The sequence below is a fragment of the Pimephales promelas genome, chromosome 10 (genome assembly GCF_988280905.1).
Source record: "Pimephales promelas chromosome 10, fPimPro1.hap1.1, whole genome shotgun sequence".
In the NCBI taxonomy this organism is placed as follows: domain Eukaryota; kingdom Metazoa; phylum Chordata; class Actinopteri; order Cypriniformes; family Leuciscidae; genus Pimephales; species Pimephales promelas.
The window spans coordinates 33,593,001-33,620,626 of NC_142778.1; the positions used below are offsets into that span (position 1 = coordinate 33,593,001).

At 36.2% G+C, this 27,626-nt stretch overlaps 2 protein-coding genes across 4 annotated transcripts in view; both read left to right on the forward strand.

Annotated features, from left to right (window-relative positions):
• Positions 1-246: 246 nt before the first annotated feature.
• LOC120487834 (tripartite motif-containing protein 14) lies at positions 247-9,403 on the forward strand. Its single transcript, XM_039684242.2, has 7 exons — positions 247-539; positions 1,890-2,743; positions 4,163-4,258; positions 4,781-5,029; positions 5,551-5,573; positions 5,912-6,060; positions 8,030-9,403. Exons 1-7 carry the CDS (start codon positions 311-313, stop codon positions 8,584-8,586), a joined length of 2,157 nt encoding a protein of 718 aa, XP_039540176.2. The 5' UTR covers positions 247-310; the 3' UTR covers positions 8,587-9,403.
• Positions 9,404-23,533: 14,130 nt separating this feature from the next.
• The window catches only part of tp53i11b (tumor protein p53 inducible protein 11b), a 57,091-nt gene continuing 52,998 nt past the window's right edge, over positions 23,534-27,626 (forward strand). For 2 of the 3 annotated variants that reach the window (XM_039684166.2, XM_039684168.2), the window contains exon 1: positions 23,534-23,679. The gene's annotated coding sequence lies outside the window, so the exon portion shown is untranslated. Of the gene's footprint in view, positions 23,680-24,134; positions 24,230-27,626 lie in introns of those variants that run through there. The other variant, XM_039684167.2, reaches the window with a different exon arrangement.

Consider the following 27,626-nt stretch of genomic DNA (forward strand, 5'->3'; position numbering starts at 1 on the left):
CGTGCAAAGAAAAAATGCACTGTTGCTTTAAGAACAATGCTTGCTAGATAGATGGATGGATGGATGGATGGATGGATGGATGGATGGATGGATGGATGGATGGATAGATAGATAGATAGATAGATAGATAGATAGATAGATAGATAGATAGATAGATAGATAGATAGATAGATAGAGATAAAAGAAAACATTGTGTACTGTCGCTTTAAGAGAGCAGTGTGCGCGATTCAAAAGGTGAGGCTCCGCCCACTCAGTCTTAGGTCAGTTTCGTTTCCTCGATCCAGAGACGTCCTGCAGTAACAAACCTTTAATGATGGGAGCATCTAATGACAAACCTCTGAAATGTCCTCTGTGTCACGAGGAATGTCGGGATCAGGTGACGCTGGGATGCAATCACAGCTTCTGTCGGGTTTGTATCAGAGAGTTATGGAGTGGATCTGACACTGGACCGTATTACTGCCCCGAGTGTAGATATGAGTACCAGCAGCTGCCGGACTACATGGACGGAGCCTCGACATCTACAGCCACAGCAAACACACGTACGTTCACTAACACACAACTAAACAAACCTGGAATTTGATAGATATAAGTTACTTCTAGCCTATGTTATATTTGTAGTGCACATGTGTATTGACCATGACGTAGGCCACTATTTACTCCTGTGTTTTGATGTATTAACGTTAGCCTAGCTGTCTCATAACAGGTTTCAGGCATAATGCTTTAATAGTGAACAGGAGGACGCATTTATAGATCATTCTTCGTATAGAGTTAGAGAAAATTAAGACTTTACAGTCTCATTCGTTTATTTTTTCTACTAACAATGTTCCACAGTTTGTAATTTATAGACTATACATCACGGGAGAATTATGATATTGTTTGTTATTTTCAGTAATTTTCCAAACAACATCAGTGAGGCAATATCGAATGTATTATGTTTAAAAGTATTCAAAGAGAGAAATTATATATAGAAAAAGTTATTATTTTTTTAAATATTATAATACACCACTGAATATTTCTTTTATACTTTGTGTATAATTTTACAATTGTAAAATGATTTGAAATAATGTACAGTAAAAACTAATATTTAGTTAATTAGTAAATTAGTGACAGTTACCTTGCACATGTCAAAGAATTCATATCAGGCCCTTGGTATATTTTGTCTAGTAGGTAAACAAGTTAAAAAAACGACTACAACTGAGGTATGATTAACAAAATATTCAGTTTCACTTGATTTTGATGGGCCCTTTAACACATTCTGTTGACCTAAAGTAACATTGCAGTATAGTATTAGTAGAGTAGTATGGTCAGGGCTAGATTAAGTTGACATGTAGTCGCAAAGTTACTTATAGTCAGTAGAATGTCTTTTGGGGAGCATCACAATAAATTATTAGCAGATATTAAAGGAGTAGTTCACTTTTGAAAACTTTTGCTGATAATTTACTCACCCCCATGTCATCCATGATGTCCATGTCTTTCTTTCTACAGTTGAAAATGAAATGAAACATTCAAGCATTTTACTCTATATAATGGACTTTAGTGGGAACCAAACGACTCAAGGTCCAAAAGACACTTTCAGTGCAACCTGCAAACTGTTCATATGGCTTTAAACAATTCCAGACGATGAATAAGGGAAACGATCGTTCATTTAATAAATAAATAACAAAGTTGAAGTTTCATAAGCTCAAATGCTCGCCTTGCTCTGTTCTGTGACGCACATCTCCTGTTTGAACTCGTTCATCAAAATGAACGAGTCATTTGGTTCATTCAACAAACGAACGAACAAATTATCAAAAAATAAAAAGTTGTAATCTGTTAGTATAATAAAATCAACACTTGAGAAAAACACTTACAGTACGTATACATTAATGCGGTTCCATGTTTTCCTCTAGATTGGGCCTTCAAAAAGAAGCACCATGGCCGGCACTCGAAGAAATGGCCCGGGAAGAGGAAGTTCGGTTCGGCGTTCCATGGTGGCGGATGGAGACTTGGCACAGCGCCATTCAATGACATCAGTGACCCTGATGTAATCGCCATCAATGATTCTGATGAAGAAACATCAATACCACGGAAAAGAAAGGCCACGGCAGATGAACGCCCATCTGAAAGCCAGACTCCATCAGCGGTTTGGGCGATGACCTCTACAAGTGACACATCGACACAACACACACCTCCAGAAACAATGGAGATCACATCTCCTCATGTAGAATCTCCTCACACAAGTTCCTCTCAGCAAGACCAGCACACCGTGGCTTCACACGGTGACACAGGCGCACCCAGGAGAAGCAGCACGTCTCAGGGAGAGAAAGAAGAGCCACCAAAAGCCAGTGACTTACCCGCAGTCAATTCGCTTGGAAGGCGGGAAAAGGACGGTCCTTCTAACAGTGAATCAGCTTCCCTCAGGATCGCGTCTACATCATCAGAGAGACTTTCCAGGAGCAGCTCTGTGCCGTGCCATTACTGTCCCAGTTCAGAGCAGAAGGTGGCGGTAAAGACCTGCCTGGTTTGCGGGGCGTCCATGTGCTCCGAGCACCTGCGCGCGCACCTGGAAAAGCCTGTGTTCCAGAACCACCCGCTTGTGGACGCCGTGGAGGACGTGTCTCTGTGGAGATGCCAAGAGCACCAGGAGATGAACCGGATCTACTGCCGATCATGTGCAGTGTGTGTTTGCACTGTGTGTTCCCTGGTCGGGTCGCACAAGGGGCACGAGTGCATCAGCATCCGCGAGGCAGAGCAGGAGCTCAGGGTGAGGCATTATTTGCCACTATTTTTCTCCTTTCGAATGGTTTTTATTGATAAATTATAGTGCTGTCAAACGATTAATCGCGATTAATCGTTAATACACATAATACATGTGGCTGCACTGTGTATGTATAATTATTTTTTTATTATTTTTTAATATATATATTTTTAATTATTTTATTTTTTATATTATTTTTTTAATTATTTTCATGTATATTTAAGAAAAAAAATATTATTTATATATATATATAATATAAATTATACAGTATATAAATCTATATACATGAAAATATTTCTTAAATATATACAAGCATGTGTATGTATATATATATAAATAAAATAATTATACACAGTGCACCCACATATATTATGTAAACACAAACTTTTATTTTGGATGCGATTAATCGTGATTAATCGTTATGTGGCTCGACATTCATGTTACTATTGTGAATAGTGTAGGTTTGAAGCATGTCATCTAGAGTAGTACACTATCGTTCAACCGTTTTTTTAAAGGGATAGTTCAACCAAAACCATGACTTTCGTTCATCTTCGGAACACAAATGATCTTTTTTTGATCAAATTTGAGTGATTTCTGTCCCTTCATTGACAGCTACACAATCACTTTGACGCTTCAAATAGTTCATAAAGAGATCATAAAACTAACACATGAATTGATTGGCTTAGTCCAAATTTTCTGAAGAGACTCGATTGCTTTATATGATGAACAGGTCAAATTTAGTCTTTTATTCGCATATAAACTAGGGCTGTCAAACGATTAATCGCATCCATTACATAATATATGGGTGCATTGTGTATAATTATTTAATATATAATTACACACACATGCTTTTGAGTGTATATAGATTTATATATAATTTATATTATATACAAATATAAATGTTTTAAATATAAATATTTTTTTCTTAAATATACATGCATGTGTGTATTTATAATTTATATATATTTATATACAAAATAGTTATATACAGTACGCCCACATATATTATGTAAACACAAACTTTTGTTTTGGATGCAATTAATCGTTTGACAGCCCTAATATAAACATTGATCAGCGAATAAACTGAAGCTCAAACGTGCTGTAACACGAGAATGAACCTCATTGGTTTCTCGCACGTCAAGCGAACGTGATTGGGCTTCCGTTTCCCACAACTGTTGTGCGAGTTGATGAATGTCTATATGTGAAATAAAAGCCTGAATTCGAAATAGATTTTTTTTTTTTTTTTTTATATTTTATTTACATTTTCAAATAGACAGACAGACAAACAAACAGGGCTCAGATACAGCAATTGCCAATTGTTACAATCATGTTTGAAATAGAAATATTTTTAACATGATAAATGTCACTTTTGATCAATTTAATGCATTCTTTGCTCATTGGGGTTCATCTTCATTAATTTCTCAGGGCTCACTGAAGGATGAGATGCAAAAAATACAAAAAACGGAAAAGTCCATTCAGGAAAAACTCTCTGAGCTCAGTGAGAAAAAACATGGTGTCCAGGTAAGTGTAAGTGTATCATGTTGTTGCAAGTGTTCATTTCATTTTCTATTTTATAGTTATTAATTTTTTTTAAGCTTTCTTTGATCCAGTGTTGTTATTAACAAAACAAAAATAACTAAAATGTGTCTGTTGTAATTAAATTGAACATGAAACATGAAAATTAGAAATGTTGCCTGGGCTGCTAACTGATCGGTTGAAGTATTAATATTGAAAGAGAAATATGTATATAGAAATTTAATTGCAATTAGAAATCGCTGAATAGAAACCAGTAACGTAACAAAAGAAAATAGAAAAATACAAGCAAAAAGTATATAAAATGATTCTAATATAACACATTGGGTCTGGTTGGTTGGTCTTAAAGCACTTGTGTTGTTTTTAAACTTGCTTTAGGAACAAAATGATTGATCTTATACAGCTCGTTCGTCAAGCCAATATTAGTGTTGACCAATTCCCTAACAGAAAAGATAGCATAAACTAAGATGTGAACTGTGTGCAGTAACTCGTTGTCCCTGACTCTTGTAGACGGGGCTGGAGGACATGCGGGCTGCTGTTTTACAGCAGTATCAGGTGATGCGAGAGGCTCTGGAGCACGAGGAGGGACAGGCGTTACGCTGCGTGGCCCAGGAAGAGCACAGAGTGCTGGGAAGCATTGACAAGCAGCTGGACACGTTACAGGGCGCCTTAACATCCAGCCAGACCATTTTAAACACCTTGCAGGGAATCACCAATGCTGAGCGGGTGTCACAGTACCAGGACCAGGCCTTCATCATGGTACAACAAGCAGCAGTGATCATTAGCTAGCTACGTTTCCATCCTTCTATTTTCATGCTCATTTTGGGATAACATGTCAAAAAATGCATTAATTGCATAAATTCGAAAAATTCGCATTAAAACGTATGTGCTCAATTGATGCAGATAATGTGTTTAACAGATATGAAGACATAAACTACAATGGAAACACAATTACCTTGATGCGTAACAAAAAACTCGCGTCTCAACAGAGCATGTGATTGGATAACTGAACTAACCAGCAGATAATTGTGATTATCAAAATACAAATAATGTATTTTGATAATCACAATCAAATGTGATTTAAATAATTAAATTTAATTAAAGTAAATAATTAAAGTAATTAATTAAAGTAAATACTTAAGTTTTGTGGGGGTTTAATTCGTAACTTTGGATGGAAACATAGCTAATGAGAGATTTGTAGATTTGTTTATTAAACACATTTTGGTACTTTGATTTTAGCTAAGTTGTATATGTAATGCAACTCTTGCTGTTTATTTCAGGAATACAGCAAAATAGCAGGACAGTAAGTACAATGGTTCAATTATTTGGGGATTTGGATATATATACTTATATTTAATGGATAGTTCGCCCAAAAATGAGAATTCTGTCATCATCTGCTGTCCCTCAAGTTGTTTCGAACCTGTATGAATTTGTTCTGGGCGCAAAAGAAGATATTTTGAAGAATGTTTGTAACCAAACAGTCAATGGTTTGAACATCTTTTTGTGTCTTCAGCAGAACAAAGAAGTGTATACAGGTTTGAACTTGAGGGAGAGTATATGATGAGAGAATTTTCATGTTTGGGTGAACTATCCCTTTAAGTGTTTTTGATTATTTGTACTAACCACCCTGTCTTCATCCAGACTGACTGCACTCTCTGACCCTGTGCAAACCCTCCAGCCTCCTCAGGAGATAAACCAAGACCGACTGGACTGTCTTCATGAGTGGACCGAGAGGAGACTGGAGACTGTGCTCATAACACTGCCTCACCGAGACCCTTTCAGACTGCTGTGTGAGTCATTTACACTCCTAACTATTCTACAAATACTGCTATGGTATATATATATATATATATATATATATATATATATATATATTTGGGGTGTGTGCACCTGAGACGCATCTCTGTAGGCAAGGGCGTGGTTAGCTGGTGCCTGCTTACATCACAGGGCACCACAACTTCCAATAGGAAAATTCAACTGCAGTAGCCACCGTTCAACCTAAAGAGGGCACCACTCAGACATTTTCACACCATATAGTGTAGAATTAAAACACGTTAAATCCAAATGTCAAAAAAATTACTTGAATCAATTAACAGCATTAATAAAGCCCCAGTATTACACAACTAAAAAAAAGTTGTTTTAGGGTTTAGTTACCCTTTAATAGTTTATAAGTTTAGGTATTGCGCATAATTGGACTCATTCCTGCAGATTTTGTGCTCACACCCAGTGCTTGCACATAAAGCTGCCTCTCAGTACTAAATTGAGTTATTTTTCGCTGCTTTTTGTCAAATACACACAAAATAATGTCAAAATGCTGTGGTGAGTATTAATGTACAGTTATGTTTCAGTTATGTTATGTGTTAAGTAAGTGAATGTAAACAGTTGAAAACGTGTATGTAGCACCGTTTACACGATGGGAAAACGCAGATATTTCTCTGCGTTTTGCCCTCTCATTTAAAAACGCCGTTTTTATCACAGAAAATGATTATTTCTAAAAACTCCGGAGATTTCTGAAAACGCCGGTTATGTGTTGCCTTGTAAACTGGGAGAAACGGCGTTTTAGGTTCTTTCTTGTCGATTCTGAGGATTCTGATTGGCTTGCATGGCTTTATCCTTAACCCCTACACTGCCGCCAATAGGTTTGGCATAGTTATGATGGTGCTCGACGGTGTATTTATGCGGGTTTGTGAACGATGTTATTTTTGAAAACGGAGAGGGGGAAAATATTTGTTTTGCTAAATACCCGGCTTTGTGTAAACGTGGCCTAATAGATCCCTGCATAATAAACCTGCTGCCAAATTATGAGAAAATATTAGAAATATCTATATGGCAGTTTTCCCCATGGTATCGATGTCAAAATTGTGCCCAGTGATAATGTTCAGGGGCTAATAAATTTGGAAAACCACCAGCCACAGTGTCTGGTGAGCCATAAAATTTAGTATCAAGTAGAGCCAGGCCGATATTAGGCATTTTCCAAACTATCGGTATCGGCAGTTATAATGGCCAATAAATGAATATTTCAAAAATAAAAAAATAAAAACGGACGAAACACGCTTGAACCATGTCATGAGTGTTGGAGTTGTATAGTTTGTCCACCAGAGGGCACTCTACACCGTCCCTGTTGGCAACACTCGTTGAGTTGGTGAGATGCTTGAATAACAATTAAAAGAACATCCCCATCAGTTCTCTTAACTCAAATAAGCATCCAGTTTGCTTCTGTTAAATAAGCCGAGAGTGACGCGGAATTAGCTAGTAATAGTTACGTTACGTTGTTACAGTGTAGTTGACTGAATGTCCTTTTAACTTTTGACAACGTGACTGAAGTATTTTTTTAATAGCGCGTGACAGTTATAGCAATGAGACGTATCATCTCTCCTTGGCCTGTTATAGTGAAAATATAGCTAAATTGCTAAACCATTGCTAAATTATGGCTCATCATAGACTAGCTAACCTCAAAGCTAGCTAATGCCACTATCATCAGTCTGTTCTATTGTGACAATAAAAGAAACAAGTTTCTTTTTAAAATGCATTCTCATATTATTTTAGTTAACTCATAAATAACTACAAATAACTGATGTTAGGGAAATCTGTTAATGTTTTGTTGCACATTTCTGAAATAAAAAATAAATAAATATCGGTATATTTTTAAACCAAAAAATATTTGTATCGGATTTTCTTCAAAATCCTTTATCGGTCGGGCTTTAGTGTCAAGACCTGTACACACATATTACGTCTGACGCGTGATGTTTCTGTCTGCAGATGGGATAAGCCCAAATCTGGATCCTGATACTGCCCATCCAAAGCTGCTGCTGTCGAATGAAAACCGTACGGTGGAGTACAGCGAGACCCCGCAGGACTACAGCGAGCAGGAGACACGCTTCAACATTTTCCCACAGGTGCTGGGCTCTCGTGCCATAGACGGGGGCTGCTGCTACTGGGAAGTGGAGGTCTCTCTGGATGAGGGCCGCTGGAAGCTGGGCGTCTGTGATGGACAGATTGGCAGGAAGGGGCAAAAGGACGTCTGCCGTATTGGCTTCTACCCCAATTCTTGGTGTTTAATTTATGAGAAGGGAAAGGTGGAAGCTCTGCACGATAAGGTGGCTTCACCTGTGTGTGCCGCTGAACTTGGGAAGGTAGGAGTGCTGCTGGATTTTAACGAAGGTCGCTTGTCTTTTTATAGTGTGGCCAGGGAAGGAGCTCTTTCTTTGCTGTACAGTTTTGAGCATAAGTTCACCGAGCCCTTGTATCCGGCGCTGGCGGTTTCTAAAACTCAGCTCAGCATCTGTGATATATTTACCAAGACCACTGCAGACTAGACGGTGTTATGACACTTTAAACACTAATCACTTTTACATTCCATAAAACATCATTGCTGAGGTCTTGATGATTTTTAATGGGGAAGATTTACATATCTGAGCCATTTCCATTCCAAATATATGCTTTTATGCATTTATATATCATCTGGAATGGTGTTTTTTCAAAACAATCTTGCACAGCTTTTTAACTTTTTTCAACCAGTTCTCGAACTTTTTTTAAAATATTTTTTATTTTTATTACTTTGATAATTTTAGATTAATACTTTTGTATTTTTTATGTTAAGTCAAATATAAATGTCCATTGTATTTTTGTGTATACTTAAATAAACCGAAGGCCAGGATCAATATTTTTCAGTAATAAAAAATGTCAAACGTTACTCGATTTTATAGTAGATATACTAGCATATCTATATCATTCCATGTTGATATACTGTTGCGAGTTGATGGATATTGCATTTTAACTCTAGGTGGCAGTATTGTTCAGTATATAATTTGAAATGTTTTTCTTTCGACTGTGCAGTAAGGCTTATGAAATTAAATTAAAAAGTTTATCTGCTTCACAGATGTTTAACAGCACACATATATTCTTCATGAATTACCTGTGAGATGTTTCTTGATAAAGCCTGTGTTGGCACAAAAGCTTTTCTTGTTTCGTATGTTTTGTTAATAAGGATCGGATGTGCACTTTTATTTTCATTTGAGCCACTGGTGGGAGATGTCCTTCAGGAGTCATCTGTTATAAACACTGCTTTCACAATTCAATTCATTTCAGGTCAGTACAAATTAGAGCCCTGGCTGTTAATAAAGAAAAATACTGTTGATAAAGACCCTCTTAAAAATTGTCAATACATGCCTGTATTGACAGATTCAAACGGACTAAATTATTCATATGTTCATGATGTAAATTTCATAATTAACCTTTTTTTCACTTGTAAAATAACAGAATTAATTGGAAGTACTCAGTAATACAATATTATAAAATATAATGTTTTCAAAAAGTTACATTTGATTTAAAAATCTCACTTATCAACACTTTTGTTTTTGCCCCTGTTTTACATGAGCTGAACTCAAAGATCTCAGTATTTGAATCAGTCTGGCCATTTTCCTCTGACCTCAAGCATCAACAAGACATTTTCTCCCACAGAACTGTCGCTCACTGGATATTTTCTCTTTTTGTTGTAAACCCGAGACATGGTTGTGCGTGGAAATCCAAGTAAATCAACTGTTTCTGGAAGACCAGCCCGTCTGGCACCAACAACCATGCCATGTTCAAAGTCAGTATATCAGTATATATTTGTTTTGTGTTTAGTGAGCTTCACATTTTTACATCTGAATAATTCCCTTTGAAGTTCCACCTCCTCATTTTCGGCAAAACATCTCTATAGGCGATCTAGGTGCACTGCCATGGCAACAGACCTGTGCCCTAACCCAGCTCTATCTCAGCGGTGCAGACATTTGGTCAGGGGTGGTTCTGCTCCCGGCTGCCTGTGGAAACAGGTGCACACACTGCTGTAACTGCAGAATAATCCCAGCTGCCTTACAGCTGCTCCCCGTACACACATCAACTCTCCCCCAGTGTGAACTTACACTGTTCAGAACAGCTGAGACATGAAGGGGACACTCAGTCCTACTAAGATTATACTCAGTAATTCATTTGTCACGTAGGCTGAGCGCACTCGATGCTAGATCCGTCTTATTTTTGATATTCTAATATCCAGAATTAGTTTTTCTGTTATAGATCACCTCTCTTTCATTGTGGTGGCAGTAAACACGAACAGCTGTATTGGATTACCTTTATTTCGTTTTCGTCTTTGCCTTTGGGAATTTGTTCAATGTAAAAAAATCAACCAGTTTCAGCTTAATTTTTTTAGAGATTCTATAAGAGAACTTGTTTTTTTTTTAAGTCAGTTTATATAATGTAAATAAAAAGTTTGATTATACTTTAATGAGGCGAAGTTGAAATAGATATAATTTATTTGCCTATAGGTTAGATTACACATGCTAGTATATGCAATAAGGTGCAATTTTGTAACACTTCACTATAAGGTTGATTAGTTAACACACTGTAAAAAAATATTGTTGGTTTAACTTAAAGTAAGTAACCTGGTTGCCTTAAATTTTTAAGTTTATTGAACTGGAAAAAGGGAGTTAATACAATGAAGGAGATTGATTTAATCATCAGAAACTCAAAATAATAAGTTATCTCAACTAAATAATTTATTTAAGTTGATTTGACAAATGAAAAAATGTTGTGGTAACAAATCTTGAAAATATTTTTTACTAATGAACAAAACTTCTTCAGCATTTATAATAGTTAATATTAATCTCAACATTTACTAATACATTATTAAAATCAAACCTTGTATTAGTTAATGCACTGTGAACTATGAACAAACAATGAACAGCAGTTAACTAACATTAACACAAATCAAATGTATTGCTCAATGTTAGTTCATGTTAGTCAATACATTACATAATGATAACTAATGAAGCTTATTGTAAAGTGTTGCCTACAATTTGTATAACTAATTTTTTTAATTAGAATTTCTAAAAGCCCTGGAAGCTCTTTGTTATTGGCATGTGTGTACAACATTATACTATCTATAGACTGTTGAAAATACTATTCCCAACAGCAATCATAGTGCACAGAGCTTTTATCTGAGATTTACAGACTTTTTTTTTTTAATTTAGGCAGGTCTATTTTTCTGGTGATCTGACTGAATTCTCAGAGTACATCATCATTTTCATCACGTATCGTTGTTCCCATGAGGTGTTCATTTCAGACTTTAACACAGATGGCCAGGGACTGAGAACGTGGCCAGCTGGCTAATGTACATATTCCAGACCTCTCTCAGAGGAAAAGACTTTTGACACTGTCCTCAATGTGACTTGACACTCAGAAAGCTATTCCATCTATACTTGCCTATACAATGCATGAGCCAAAAAAAAAAAAAAAATGCTTATCCTATGGACACAGTGACAGATCTTTAATAAACTTGTTGTGTACATCCAGGTGAAACTGATTATTGAAAAAGAAAAGGGCAGTGGCTATTTGCACAAGTGAATTGATGCTATTTACACTAAGGAGAAATTCACTTTAGGGATGTCACTCACAGTTTTAGACTAGCAACACTGTTGTTTCCTCTCTCTCATCCTCATAATTTTCATTAAATGGGTTTGACAGAGTATGTCAGTCCTTTAATTAAGCTGTCACTCAATGAAACCTCAATTTGGATGGATGGAACAGATCTCTCTGTTGAGAATGACAGTCTATTGTAATCGAAATAGACACATCCAGCTACTCGACACTAATTTACATACAGCACAAGCTCCTAAGCTTGTTTGATCCTTGAAGACTTTTAAGATGGCAGTGAGATCAATACGTTTTCAGAGTCAGAGCTTTTCACACTGCTTTTTATATTGGTGTCGACAGGTGTTGATGCCATAAATCCATGCACTGGCAGCCTTTTCAAACATTTGTGTTTATAGCTCTCTACAATTGGAATTCTCCCTGTCTGCAACTAATGTTGTGTGAGGATTTGAGTCAACCCTTGAAATCGGGTCAACACAAATAACATTTATTTAAAATACGTATATAGGCCTATTACTTGCATAATAAAAGTAATTGGACGTAATGCAGTTTATATTTCACTTAATAAACTCCCAAGTTGCAATTTTATCTTTTTTGCCTATTTTGACGTATAGGCTATATCTGAGTGAAACGGCTTCTCACAGAAGAAATAGGGCTTTTTTCCCTTTTGTAGCCATTGGGAATGGGCTCTACGCACGGCGGTATTTCCGGTCAAGGTGGATTACTTCCGCCGATCATAGAGTACAATTTTATATCGAAAATTTATATTGTTTTTTTACTCTATGGCTATATTAAAGAAACGTTAATCACAAAAACATAAAACAGACACCCCTCCTTTTGTTATGTGTTCTTTGTTTATTATATGAAACATAACTATATATAAAATTTCATCTAAACGTATCAAATTTTAGTTTCAAAGACGGGAGTACAGTAAATTGTGAAGACTCTGCCATAATCCCGTTTTCCTCGGTTATCCTCCGCTTAAAATCTCCCCAACCAGAAACTGCAGCTTTAATTGCGTCAAATGCGTAACTTTTATACGTTTGTTTGCAATTGATGGATCTCACGTGAGGTTGCCTCATCAGAAGTTATTTTGATCAAAGAGCACAATGACACGTGGATTTGGATTTTTTTTTTTCATTGTAATGGACTTTATTTTTTCTTAGCGGAAGCATAAAGACAATACAGCCAGGTAAGATTTTTAATTAATTTGAACTCAAATGGACTTATTTCATTTCCATGTTTTTTTTTTTGTTGTTTTTTTTGTTGTTGTTTTTTTTGCTCTAAAGTAAGAAAGATATGTACAGGTAATATGGTCACAAAATAAACTTGAAGCATTTAGCAACAAAATGAGCTGTATCTGTGCAGATATCCCAAACCTACTGTGTGACTCCTCAAAGTCTCTTGCATGAGAATCTGATTTGATCTAATCCGTGTTATTTCCATAGGGTTATTTTCTTTGGAGGCTGTTGGAAGTGGGATCACGTGATCATCATCGTCTAGAGACGAGGTAGTGTAAATACAAAAGCTCGGTTACAGTAGCATCGAGGGAATGTGTAGCAGCTCTTCTGTGACATTTAACTCTCTGTAAGGTGAATGGGAATATGATTCTTTTTCAAATCATATATAAATGTGGTCCTTCCTTGCAGTGGACATTTTCTCTCCTGCTTGCTTGTTTTCTCTGGCCTTTTTCATTCGTCTTGTTGTTCTGGTTGACGTCATCACATTGCTGCTGTCCCAGACATGTTGTTATGAAACTGGGTTATGACTTAATAACATCTTTAAGCACTCTCTAGAGATGTGTAATAGTTTAAACACCTCATGATTAAACACAGGCCTCTGACTATAGTGATAGCAATGTCCAAATCATAGTTTTGTTAGTGATGTAAACAAATGTATTGGATAAAACCTGTGATACACAGAAAATTTACAATTCAATAACAAATACATGACAGGAAACCATTTCACGCTGTCTTTTATCAGAGATTTAGCATTGACAACGGCACATTCATTTCTCCGTGTTTCACTGATGCTGTTCAAAGGGATTTCTTCACAGTAACTTCTGTCACTTTCCTTTATCAGTCCCGGCCATGAAATGAAACATCGTGTAATTGATGCCAAAGAATTCTTTGTACCACCATATATCTCGCCTACAGCTCGCTTGTCTCATATAGAAGACTGAAAGGAAAACCCACACAAATCCATCTCTGACTGCCTGTGACCCTGTATCTGGGTTTCTTCAGTCTGTCACGACTGTGCTTTTAGAAGAGTATTGTAAACTGTTCTTTCCTTATAGGTTACTATAAACAAATCAAATGCAGAAAATATTTCTAGTAATATCAAGAGAATATTTAACTTAAGAAGAATGAAAATTAAATAAATATGGTTCTTCCTCATAACTAAAAGAGTGATATATATATATATATATATATATAGACCGAAGACTGGAAGACCGATATTATCGGCCGATATTAGGCATTTTCCAAACTATCGGTATCGGCAGTTATAATGGCCGATAAATGAATATTTCAAAAATAAAATAAAAACGGAAGAAACACGCTTGAACCATGTCATGAGTGTTGGAGTTGTATAGTTTGTCCACCAGAGGGCACTCTACACCGTCCCTGTTGGCAAAACTCGTTGAGTTGGTCACGATACATACATTGCTTGAATAACAATTAAAAGAACATCCCCATCAGTTCTCTTAACTCAAATAAACATGAAAAAATTTGTGAATATCATGTCCAGTTTAAAATAAATAAATAAATAAATAAATAAAATATCGGCCGATATATAGGAATATCGGATTTTAAAACCCAAAAATATTTGTATCGGTATCGTCCTTCAAAATCCTTTATTGGTCGGGCGCTATTTATTATGGATATCTATGGTTGTCCCTGCCAGCTGTTTGTTGTAGTCCTTAAAAAGCGATTTCTGTAAAAGAAAATATCTCCCTTTGCTTTAAACTTTGAGCGTTATAACTTTGCAGATGTTGTTCTCCATTTGTAAATCCGAAGCTGTTACAGCATCCCTGACTGTTTTCCTTTCTCATTCATACTTTCATTCACTCTAACTGGCATCAGATACTGCCTTAATTTCAGCCTCATTTAGCAGAACAAAACATTAACTCTGCATTTTAGCAAGAAAGCACTCTCACTCCTTCCTTCTTTCTCTTCAGAGCTGTCCTCGTTTTCCCTGTTGTGTTTTCTAAAGTTAATACTCCCACTCCTGTTCCTCCTGCCTCCCACGCGTCTCAGTGCTTTATGCATTGAAGAAGAGCCTCGGGCTATGGCTAGCAAGCCCCGTGTCCCTGCTGTTGCGTGCAGCGTCGCCACAGTCGATGATTCCCAAAACCTCCAATCCATCCAGCGTTTCTCATTAGAGCTGACAACTCTGCTCGCTGTAACCACCTGCTAGACCGCAGCACAAAGGCTAAATGCAATTCGTCACCACAGATCACACTACCTGCTGATTTAATCGCTCTCTAATTGGAGCTTTTATCCCAGCCGTAATTTATGAGAACAATTAAACCAAAGGAGGGTTCAATTATGAAGACAGTCAACCCTTTTTGGGGGGTTGAATCTTCACATCTCACTCTAAATTATATTTCTTGGTCTCATGCGTGCACCTTTTTTATTAGAGTGTTTTTAATTGGGATGAAAGATGTAGAATGTACTGAATGTTATTGTTTATTGTGCCCAAGAGCCATGTTAACTAGAAACTTCTAACCACAGGTCAAGAACTGTATCCAACCACACAAGTTTGCATTGTCGTTTGCGAATAATCGTTGAAATTATGGTGTGAGAACTTGAAAGACAAGATGGTTCTGCCACAATGACATTCAACGTCCCCCGCTGTGTGCTGAAACTGTCAGCCTTTTTGAGTTTCCTTTCAGACATTTTTTTTCAACACTAGCCTAAAAGGTAACTTAAAAAAAATGCAATAAAATGTCATGTGTTAAAGGCTTCTGGTAAAAACCTGACATTTCTCGGACTGAACGGATGCGTGACCGGGGAATTAAGATGTTAGGACGGTCTCGACAGAGCGAGAGCACCAGGGCATTTTAACGCTCAGGCTAATGTGAGAGTGCAGACAAGAGTGACAGCATGGAGAGAGAGAGAGTTTATTTCATTTACCAGCATTATTTGGTGCGTAAATCATACAAATATTTACTGATTTTATTTGCAGTTTATGAAGATTTTATTGCTTTCAATTTTAAAATGGACAAAATTTGGGACTATCTATGTGTCTATGTATTTATGTGTCTATGTATTTATACATATCTATCTGTCTATCTGTCTATCTATCTATCTATCTATCTATCTATCTATCTATCTATCTATCTATCTATCTATCTATCTATCTATCTATCTATCTATCTATCTATCTATCTATCTATCTATCCATCTATCTATCTGTCTACCCATCCATGCATGCATACATCCATCCATCCATACATCCATCCATACATCCATCCATCTTTCCATCCATACATACATACATACATACATACATACATATATACATCCACATATGCACACACCCACCCATCCATCCATCCATCCATCCATTCATCCATCCATCCATACATTCATCCATCCATCCATCCTTCTATCCATATATACACACATCCATTCATCCATCCATCCATCCATCCATCCATCCATCCATCCATCCATCCATGCATCATCCATCCATCCATCCATGCATCCATATATACACACATCCATCCATCCATCCATACACACACACATCCATCCATCCATACAGCCATCCATCCATGCATCCATACATACATCCATACATACACACATGCATACATCCACCCATCTCATAAAATATTTCTGTTTGCATGAACTGAAAATTCACCCCATATATTTGTTAAATGCATCTTGTTTCTATTATTGTCAACAATTCATCCATGCAAAAAAAAAAAAGAAAAAGAAAAATGTATGAGCTCATAATGTTTAATCAACAATATTACACATTCCAGAAATAAGACCTGGTTCAAGAATATGTGATAAACATTTACATTTATTCATTTAGCTGACGCCTTTATCCGAAGTAACTTGCAATTGCTATATATGTCAGAGGTCGCATGCCTCTGGAGCAACTAGGGGTTAAGTGTCTTGCTCAGGGACACATTGGTGTCTCACAGTCGATTCAAACCCGGGTCTCTCACACGAAAGGCATGTGTCTTATCCACTGTGCCATCACCACCCCTAACATAAACTGCAATGTTAAAGAAGAAGAGAGACACACATGCTCAAATACAACCTCATTCTCTATAAGAGCTGCACTAGACATTCAAATGGATGATTTTTTTAAAACCTCATTAGTCTTTACTGATGAGTTTCATCCTTAACCCTCTTCATCCTTGAACATTTGCAATTTTTTAATTTTTTGGCAAGCTTGATACAAAGAGGTGGTGGGAATGAACTGATGTAGGAGGTAAAACCTTTTTTTTTAAAATATCTTGGTATTTGTGTATGTAACCTTATTCACTATCAGAATAATTGTACAAAAAATTACTTGATTATTAAATGTATAAAGTATAAAATGTAAAATCATATATATATATATATATGTAGCACATGCATATATTGCAGTATATCAAAGCATATAAAGACAAACTATTACATGTAAAAATATAGTGCCCTTTTTGGTCTTGATTGTAATATATTTTTTTTAGATGTATCATATATATTGCAATATATTGGAAAATATAAATATGAAATTCCATATATGTGAATATCGGTTAATATATCACATGATATTTTCCAATATACAGCAATATATTTTTGTTTTCGTAAAGGAAACCATTTCACTGCAGAAGCACCCTTAAATGGGTAAATATAAGGTACTAAACATTATCCTTTGATTGATGCACGTGACAAGCTGTTGTAAGGTACAATTTTTGCAATCCAAAGGTTATCTAAACGCACATATCCAAGGAGCTGAAAGCTGCACTCTTGTGACTTGTCAAAAGTAAATTTTTAGGGGGTTTATTGCTACACATTTATGTTCAATGCTTTTTATTTGACCGTTTGATGTTGAGTCATGCATTCAATTAAGCTTCAGAGCTTTTATTTCCACTTGTGTAACTGAAAAGATTATACTAAAGCTCTAATGCAAATTATTAATAGTTCTTTCACCATTTAAACATAATTTCTGTCACAAGATTGTACAAATCTTCTTTAAAGTTCTGGCCCTGTCACAATACGAATACGGTCATTATTTATGATAACAAACCTGCGTTTTCTTCTTTTGACTGGGAGACAGAAAGAATTCATTAGTGGCTTCACTCATCAATTTAGTTTCATTTAATTTAGTTTGTGTGAAGGCAAGTTTATAACTTTTTAATAGCTTAGCACAACTTAAAAGGGGCTGTATACACATTTAGTCAATAACTACATCAAACTGTAGATTCAAAATGGTCATCATTTGCTAACTTTAATTTTAACTTTAATTAATATATATATTTAATATACATGTTTAATTTTTTTTTAAATGTTATGCATACACTGAAAGTCATGTAATGTATGACAAGCTCCTGTAATTATGTTATTTTCCCGCTAATTACAAAGACCAAACTCAAAGCTAGCATTAGCTCATCACAGGTCAGTTTAATATTGAATTTGATCAGTCTGTTCTAGATGAGTGGAGAACTGAAATGGGGTCAACAGGTGCCATTCATTTGATCAGCAGGAGGGTCCATTTTGGACTAAAATGACTACGTTTTTGAGCCATTCGCTTTACATAGGACACTCACTGACTATTTCTGGTTTAATCAATGTTTAGGAACACCCACCACACTAATGACTGCTCTTAAATCAATACTATCCTCGACAACAGAACAGCAAAGGGAACAAAGCACCGTCTTGACATGTTCTGATTGATCTAACAGGCTTCTCTGAGCTCAGATTTATGGGTAATCCATAGAGATGTGTGTAGGTAGTAGACAGTCAGTCTTGTTAGAGCTGTTGAATCATTGGGCCTCATATCCAATGTAGAAACGAGTGCAAATCCAGCGGTGCTGATAATTATTTTAATTATTTTCTCTCATTCACTTGCATCCAGTGATTTTCTTCGCACTGCACTCGGTCGGAGCCGTTTCGGACACTTTCGCATGCGGTCTGCGACTCTCCATAGGAAATGAATGACTTCCGGTCGTTTCGGAGCCATATCGGATAGGATTTCAACTGCCAGTGTGGAGACGGCGTAGACTAGACCTCGAGTTGCTTCCCTATCAGTCAATGACTCCGCAGGCAGCGTTTACTGTATGCACGAATGTACCTCACGAAATTTGCTCATCTGAGGCAGCGTAACGTTTTAATGATCTACAACAAAATAGAGAGAGCTTTGGTATTGACTAAATTAATATTTAAATACTACAATGGTAAATGACATCAAAAGTGGAAAACGTTGGCCAAAAACGTACATTTACACACAAACTAACCACCAACTGCAACTTTCAGATGCCATCTTTCTTTTTTTAGCTTAAAGGGTAAGTTCACCCAAAAATTTAAATTCTGTCAGTATTTGCTCACCCTCATGTTGTTCCAAACCTCTATGTGTTTATTTGTTCGGCTGAACACAAAGGAAGATATTTGGAAGAATGTTTTAATCAAACAGATCTCATTCCCCATTGACTACCTATGTATTTTTTCCTACTATGGTAGTCAATGGGGAATGAGATCTGTTTGATTAAAACATTCTTCCAAATATCTTCCTTTGTGTTCAGCAGAACAAATAAACACATAGAGGTTTGGAACAACATGAGGGTGAGCAAATACTGACAGAATCCCACAGGATTGTGGGATATCAAAGGCAGCGAAGGATATATCTATGCTGCCTTCAAAAATAGATCAGATGAAGGTACTATCTCAGGACTCAGCAAGCTAACATTGAATTCGGATGTCCCTTGATGCCTTCCGACTTTGGCGTGCAATGCATCCTCCGAAAGCAGCTTTTTCAGTTTTCAGATGCAGCCATGGTGAACTGTTACTTGGCCAAGAAGAGGAAGTCATCTCATGAAAGAGAAACTGACACCAAAAACACCTGTAAATACTTTAATATAAGAAAATGCTTGATTATGGATGGCACACTGTCAATCGAATATTTTACCACTGGCAACACATTTTTAAATGATGAATATGTGGCACACACAAGTTGAAACCTGACGTGAGACTTGATCATACAACCACCATTCACATCCATATTGATAAATGTTAAATTGATGAAAAGTTTTGTGTCGAAATGGCCCGTTTTACGTTCGTTACGTAAACGAGAGCAATTATGTTTTCATGCACAGCAGATCTATAGCTATATAGATGTGAGACTCAACTCACAGGTCATCAAATGTACTTACCCCCAGTTTATTTTCTGCACAGAATAACAGGAACTGCGTTTGATATAACGTTGTGAATTAATACATGGCAGTGCAAGCTAGAATAAGCAGTCGAGATTTCATTGGTGCAATGCAGTGCTCTTGAAAAAACCATCGGAGCAGCTACACAGAGAATCAGATGTGATGAAGAGCTGAGAATGCATTGATTTTCATATCATTTATTCTCAAAAGCCTGCATGTGACATTTAGAAATGCCTCTATCCTTAGAGAGATTGAAAGATGTTGAGGGTTGTTTATTTCCACTCAGTATTTGTAATGCGCCTATCAACACATTTAACATTTGTCCTCATTATCCGAACTATTGATTTCATTTCTAACAAAGGCCTTTTTTCTTTTTCCCTAAAATGTACGTGGAATTGTCTTGAAATCATACACTGTAAAAAACACATATTTTCATGATTTGTAATGACATTTTTTCTTTTGTCAAATCAACTTAAATAATTTATATAGTTCAGATAACATACTATTTTGAGTTTCTGATGATTAAATCAATCTCCTTCATTGTATTAACTCAATTGTTCTATTTGAATGAACTTAAAATTTTAAGGCAGGCAAGTTACTTAATTTTTTAAGTTAAAGCAACAATAAAATGACTGATTTTTTTCCAGCTGACAGACATCTCGAAAATCAAAAGTTGAACATGAAGTGAAAAGCCTTGAATTTGCTAATTAGGCGTCTGGATGTATCGTATTTGTTTAGTATATGAAAGAGTCAACCATTTGCCCAGCTTTTTAGGCCTGTTTTTAAGGAAACTGAACGTAAATAAGCTACTAGCAAACTAAAATAATGAATGAATCTCAATGCAACAAACATTCATGCATGCGCAGCTCAAGCTTGTTAAATATTTTCTTCGTCTTGGCATCTAATAAATTACTTCATAATTGCTTCCGGAACTTTTTTCACAATACAAAACAATAGGCATTTAAATGTAATGGCCCTCAACACAATCCTTGTGCTCTTGAGAAGAATGTGCAAATTACTGTTCTCATTAAGGATCCTTAACCGGTTTAATTGCTCTGAGTAATGAGTCGACACAGACTGGAAACCATGTGACATGAATCAGAACCAATAAAGATTAATATACAGTATTAAAAAACATTTTTTTATATACTGAGCTGTGGGACACTTCTTTGTTTCCCATAGATTCAAAAGTAAAAACCTGGCGTCAGACTGTAATAGTTGGAGGAAATATGCTTTACTCATAATATCTATTTTTCTATCTTAAACATGCATTGTAAAAGTAAAATTTCACTCACAAACTGTTATATGATAGAGGCATGCTTATATAATATTGTTTGTTCAAGTTCATGCCTAACTGAGAAAACGAGGACATTGAGAGCTGAGTGTTTCTCTCTCTCTCTCTCTTTAGTGTACTGACGTTGAAATATTAAACATTATGTTGGCAAGACATTTCTGTTTAAAGTGTGTGTGGGTTGGTGTCTCATGAGATTATTTCAGAATTTCATGTGGGCTGCCTTTAATTCCAGACTATTCCGCTTTTACTCCGGTGTGGAAGATAGTCTACGGAGTCAACAGCTGAAGCAATTCTCACGTGCAGATTTGTTTAATCGCAAATAGATTGTAAGCTATCAGACTGAGGTATTTTAAGGTGCACAAGGTTATTTCGATGAAAAGATCTTTATGGCACTCGCTCCTCACCTGTGAGGACACCTGAAATCATCGGTTCCTTTACCACAACCACATTCACCTCTTCGCCATCTTTGATAAAAACCCTTTGATTGCATGATTGACTATGGAAGTCCATTTCCACCACATACTGTATAAAACAATCATGCTTTTTTAAATTGTAATTCTGAAACCAAAATTTACAATTATGAAAAGTCATAATTCCAAAATTATTACATAGTAAATCCAAATTATGAGATAAAAATTGGAAATTATGACATGAAAGTCAATTTGATTTTTTTTAATCCCATAATGATAACATCATATCATAATCTTAATTATATCATAAATGTGACCTTTATGTTTATAATTTTTTTGCCAATTATGACTTAGTATGTCATAATTGTTCAACGATTTATCTCATAATAATGACCTAGATGGCAGTGTAACAGTGTGTCATCATTTTATGTCAATTTAGTAGTAGTAGTAGTAGTAGTAGTAGTAGTAGTAGTAGTAAAAATCTTTATTTGTCCCTTTACAGGGCAATTTAAGTAGCTTCAACCTCACAAAAACAGCAAAACATCACAGACATTACACACACCAGGAAAAAAAAAAACACAAAACCCCGGGCATTTATAAATCTTCGTCTAGCTACTGTTAAAATTAAAATTCATTCACGGTGCCTTTTCTTTGTTTCAAATAAGTATTTACAGTCATCACTGCGTTTGAAACAAAAGACCTAGAGGCTTTAGTGGTCCTCCACTTGGGCACTCTATATCGCTTTCCTGAGGGAAGCAACTCAAATTCTAAAAACAAAATGAAATGTGAATTTTGAAAACAAAAAATAAATTTTGATTTTAACCATAATTTTGATTTAGTAGGCCTATGTAATAATAAAATGTCATAGTTATGACTTATGTCATAATTTATATTTTTCTATGTCATAATTTTGACTTGTTTGTCAGAATAGAATTATGACATACAATTTTGTCTTAGTATGTCACAATTATGACTTATATCATGATTATGAAATAATACAATTATTTTAAATTCTAAATGATGACATCGTTTAATCTCCTAATGATTACTTCATAATATCATGAATTCTCATAATAATGACCTTTATGTCATAATAAAGAGCTAGTATGGCATATAACTTTGACTTTTTCTTTCATAGTCATACAATTATGAATTGTGTCATAATTTCAAAATTAATTAAATTATAGAATGTCATCATAATTGGGCTTTGACAGTGGGCTAAGCCATCATTTTAATAAAAATAATATATTTTGTTTATATAGTGCTTTTTCAAGAAACCAATGAGACTTTACGTTACTTGTAATGTCAAATTCCTACTTAGTATGTCACAATTATGACAGACTTAATATGTCATAATTATGACTTTTCATTTCATAATAGAGATTTAACAAAGCATTAGGCTATTAGTGTGGAAATTGACTTCCATAAATAGCAGTTCAAGCTACAGTATTTGTTGACTTACAGTATCTACAGCACAAGAATGTGTTTCAAATTGGGAACAATGCTGCTGCAACCAGTACAGGCACTTGTTGATCAATATGTTTTCCAATGTTTTTATCCTTACAATATGTTTCCCTGTTATCAAGGACACAGTTACAGCCTTGTTTGGAAGTCCACACTATTTTTACAATTTTGTTTAAGCAATGAAATCGCAACAAATCATTTTTCAGACTATAAAGATTTAAAGATAAAGATGTCCGTGAGAAATCGGTCACGTGTATACGTGCGCTCTGTGTATTACGGTAGACGGCACTGAGCCGATACTGTGTATATGCGACATTACGGTAAATTTATAGATCCGTCGGAGTCTTGGTTGTTTGCAAACCCAAAGAGCACTGCAATGTAAATTTATCAAGAGAATAATCGGACCGCATACTGAAAATAGCGCTGCAGAAACGCAGAAGACCTCCTTCTTTCAACTAAACTGGTGAGAAATATATTCATTTTGTTATTTTGGATTTTTTTATTATACAGCTAAACATCTTTGTGCAGACGCTACATCTAACAGTTATCCATCTCACATAGTTATACACACGGGAGTTCTGGCTATTCTCTTTGATTTATAACCGAGCAAACATATTAGAGAAACGGACGCGGTGTTGAAGGAATGACAAAAAGTGGCGCGTTTTCTCCCAGTAGGAAGTTAATTTTAATTCACTCTTCAACAAACCACGCTCAACACTGCTCAACATGTGTTTTATAAAGTATATGGAGTATATAAACAAACAGCTTGCCTTGGAGTACTGAAGGCATGCGCGCGCGCTCGAGCACGCGACAACTTACAACTGCACAAAACGGACAATTTTGACAGTTATGAACATTTCCTTATGAAGCACCTCCTTGACAAGACTTTTGTTGTGTAATATCACACTTTCTGAGTAGCTTGAAACACATTTCTGTCTTTAATAAGTGTCGGTGTCACCAACCGGTGCGTCTCTGGACGTTGGTAAGACAGATTCCCTCAGTAATGCGCACAGGTTTGTTTATCTGTTATTTGTCTTTAGTTTCGGTCATTCCGCTGAATGGGACTTGTTTTTATGCTGAAAAGGTGTTTTAAAGTTAATGTTCAAGATTTGAGGAAATCGCTGCCATCTCAAAAGTATGTGGAAATATTGGATAAATGTTGGGACATAGCATATGCTTTTTTTGGTACAAATAATTGATTTTTTTTTTATAGGCAGCGGCTAATAATCATTGTATCCATTCATTTCATAATTTTGTTATGAAGTTGATGGTAACAGTGTTTGTTATGAGAGACATTGAAAACAGGTCAAAAAGACATCCTCAATTACTGTATTTTTTATATTTGAAGAAAAATCCATATAATAACACAAATATGAGGGTCACAAATGGCATTTTACTTACTACTGCAGTGTTTGATTTATTCCACACTTTCTGTAAGTCATCTTTAATTGCACCTAAAAGGTTTTGCATGTGCATACAATGCTTGTTTATCTGTTGATGATTACTGGCCAACAGAACATGATATGATGTAAAAAGTCTAGACATGCTTTTAAAAGATAAATGAGTTTTTTTTTTTCAAGTCTGCTGCACTGTATACTCTCGGGAATGCTTTTATTCCACTGTCTTTGCACAGATTTTGAGGAAAGCAGGGGCTGAATTTTAAACAGTAATAAAATATTTTTTTTAAAAAAGCCTTTGCACACTCATTTCTATGCAAGAAGCTTTTGGAAAAGAGCCGCACGGTTGTGTCAACAAAGACATTGAACCCTTTTCTCCTCTCAAACTACCAGCATCTGAGCTTTGTTATGCTTTCAAGTATTTACTATTAGTAGTCTTTCTGCATGCAATCATGTTCTTGGCATTGCAAATGACTTCTTGGAAGTTTCCGCTCCCTGTCTGATGTGTACTTGCTCTGCTTAAGGTCAGAGAGTAATTGTTGCTTACAGTCAAGTAAAACGTCAAGTACAAGGACAGGTGCTAGGAAATGTTTTGGTCTGGCTGTTTTATGTCCTTGTTTCCAGTCATTTTCACACCAGCACTTTTTTCCACCATTTGTTTCTGTGTGGTTTGTCACGTAACAACTCAACTCAAATAACCATCATGGTCACCTATAGGCTGATTTCACGCAGCCGGCATTTTGAATTGGCTCCGGTGGGTAGAAAACCGGATGTGCCGCCTTTAATCATAGGAGAGTCGCGAATGCGATAGTATTGTTTTGTTTAAAGCGATATTTCACTTTGAAATTAATTTTTGATATGTTTTAGCTTACTTCAAGGGCATCCAAGATGTAGGTGTCTTTGTTTCCACAGTAGTTTCAATTTTAATATTTTTAGGTCAAACCGTTCGTACGTAAGCACACATTGATGGCCTAAGACACGAAACGAGCGGTTATATCATTTTACCTCTTGTAATCCAACCAAGTGATCTGAGGGCACGGGCGCTTTGGTCTGCGCAAGCGCCAGAAATGATCTCTTCGGAAGTGAAGAAGTTTTTGTTTTCTTTTACGACGGTTTAAACATCCCGGATAAGCGCAGATTAGTGCAATTTTTAATTATCCGTCTTACCCATAGACAGGTTTTACCTACAATCTTTGTTCAGTGTAAACTATGAGTGACGTACACGCACGAGAGATCACTTCCGGGGCTTTCCGGCGCTTGCGCAGACCGAAGCGCCCACACCCTCAGATCACTTGGACGTAGCTGTGGTTACAAGAGGTAAAAACAATATAAATACTCTTCGTTTTTTCACACAAAACACTCGTTTCGTGTCTTAGGCCATCAATGTGTACTTACATTTACGACGAGTCATTAAATCATGTTTAATTTGGACTTCTCTGTGCATGCTCTTTGAGGTGGTGACTATAGACCTCCATTATATGACTGACAGACAAGAACGGTTTGACCTAAAAACAAAGACACCTACATCTTGGATGCCCTTGAGATAAGCTAAAACATACCAAAAATGAATTTCAAAGTGAACTATCCCTTTAATGTAGAAATTAGTTATTCTAAAAATATACATACATTTCTTTCATAATTTAGGCTATATACAGTGAAATTAATTTATAAATAAAAGTATTTTTTGTATATAATTCAAAACGTAAAAAAGATGCCGGAACGAATTATATACATATCCTATACTGGATATTAACATCCAATAGTGTAAATCACGGCAGCAGCTTCAGGTTGGTAGTCCAAGGCATTGTTGTCTATCTGTACTTTCCTCCCACCAGAGCCTCCCTTTCGATTTCAGAAAACAACGAGAAAAACAACACCCGCTGACACCCAAAATCCATAGTACTTTTTGAGCTGCTGCCTTTTTTGATCATAACGCACAATGCAGCAGTTGTAGTCGTTTGGGTTTTCCTGGTCTTTATTCCGGAGACAGATGTGGGCGTCGTATGTGTGGGAATTTATTACTCAAAGGAGAATCCCGTTCTTCCTGATTCTGTTACCATGGTAACACAAGGAAGCAGGGGTTATGCATTTTATATAAAGTGCAGATAGTGGTCATTTGCTGTGTTTAAATAGGGGGCTTGAAAGAGCACATATGTACACTGGACCAGAATTGCTTTTTGTCCATTTCAGATGTCTCTGTGTAGTTATGCCTCTGCAGTTGAAATATGGAAGAAAACATGTTCTTGTTGTGTGCAGACTCAGAGTGTCTAAGAATTATTTATGGTGAGAGGCATGAAACATCTTCACAATAGATGACATTTCTGGGTGGCAATGATATGAAGTGACCTGTAAAAGGAGTCATTATTCATTAGGCTATATTGTTCATCTTTCGACGAGGCTTGGAAATGCACATCAACTCAAAATGATCACTTTGTTTTACTAATCAAAGTCAAACCTGATGATTTAATGTCACTGCAGAGAGGCAAACCACTCTGTTGCTAGTCCTCGAGTGCACAGTACTCTGGGTAAGACAAGCAGATGGTGAACTGCTTTCTGTCTGGTCTTATTCTATCACTGGGTTGATTTATCAAGCACTGTCCTGTGAAACTGTGACGGCACCGTATTTTCAGATACTCGCACCAAAGATTCTTCAATTGCTGTATGGACAGTTTGGTAGAAAATGCTTCAGTGACAAAGGTGATGATTTATTATAGCTGATGTTAATTTTAGTCAGCTGAATGTCTGATTTGGACAGAGTTGTTCATGTAAGGGTTAATGCCTTTTGAGGTGTCCATTGTCAGGTATTAATGGCGAGGTCAGCGTCGGTAAGCCTCAACCAAAGTCCATTAATACCTATACAATGGACACCTCGAAGGGCATTAACCTGGTTATATCATGTGGTCACTTGCCAAATTTGAAAAACATTAGATTAGTTTATATTTTGATTCTTTTTACAAACGAAATCAAAAGTTTTTACAAACAATGGCTTGGTTTCCCTGGTTATGTCTGACGC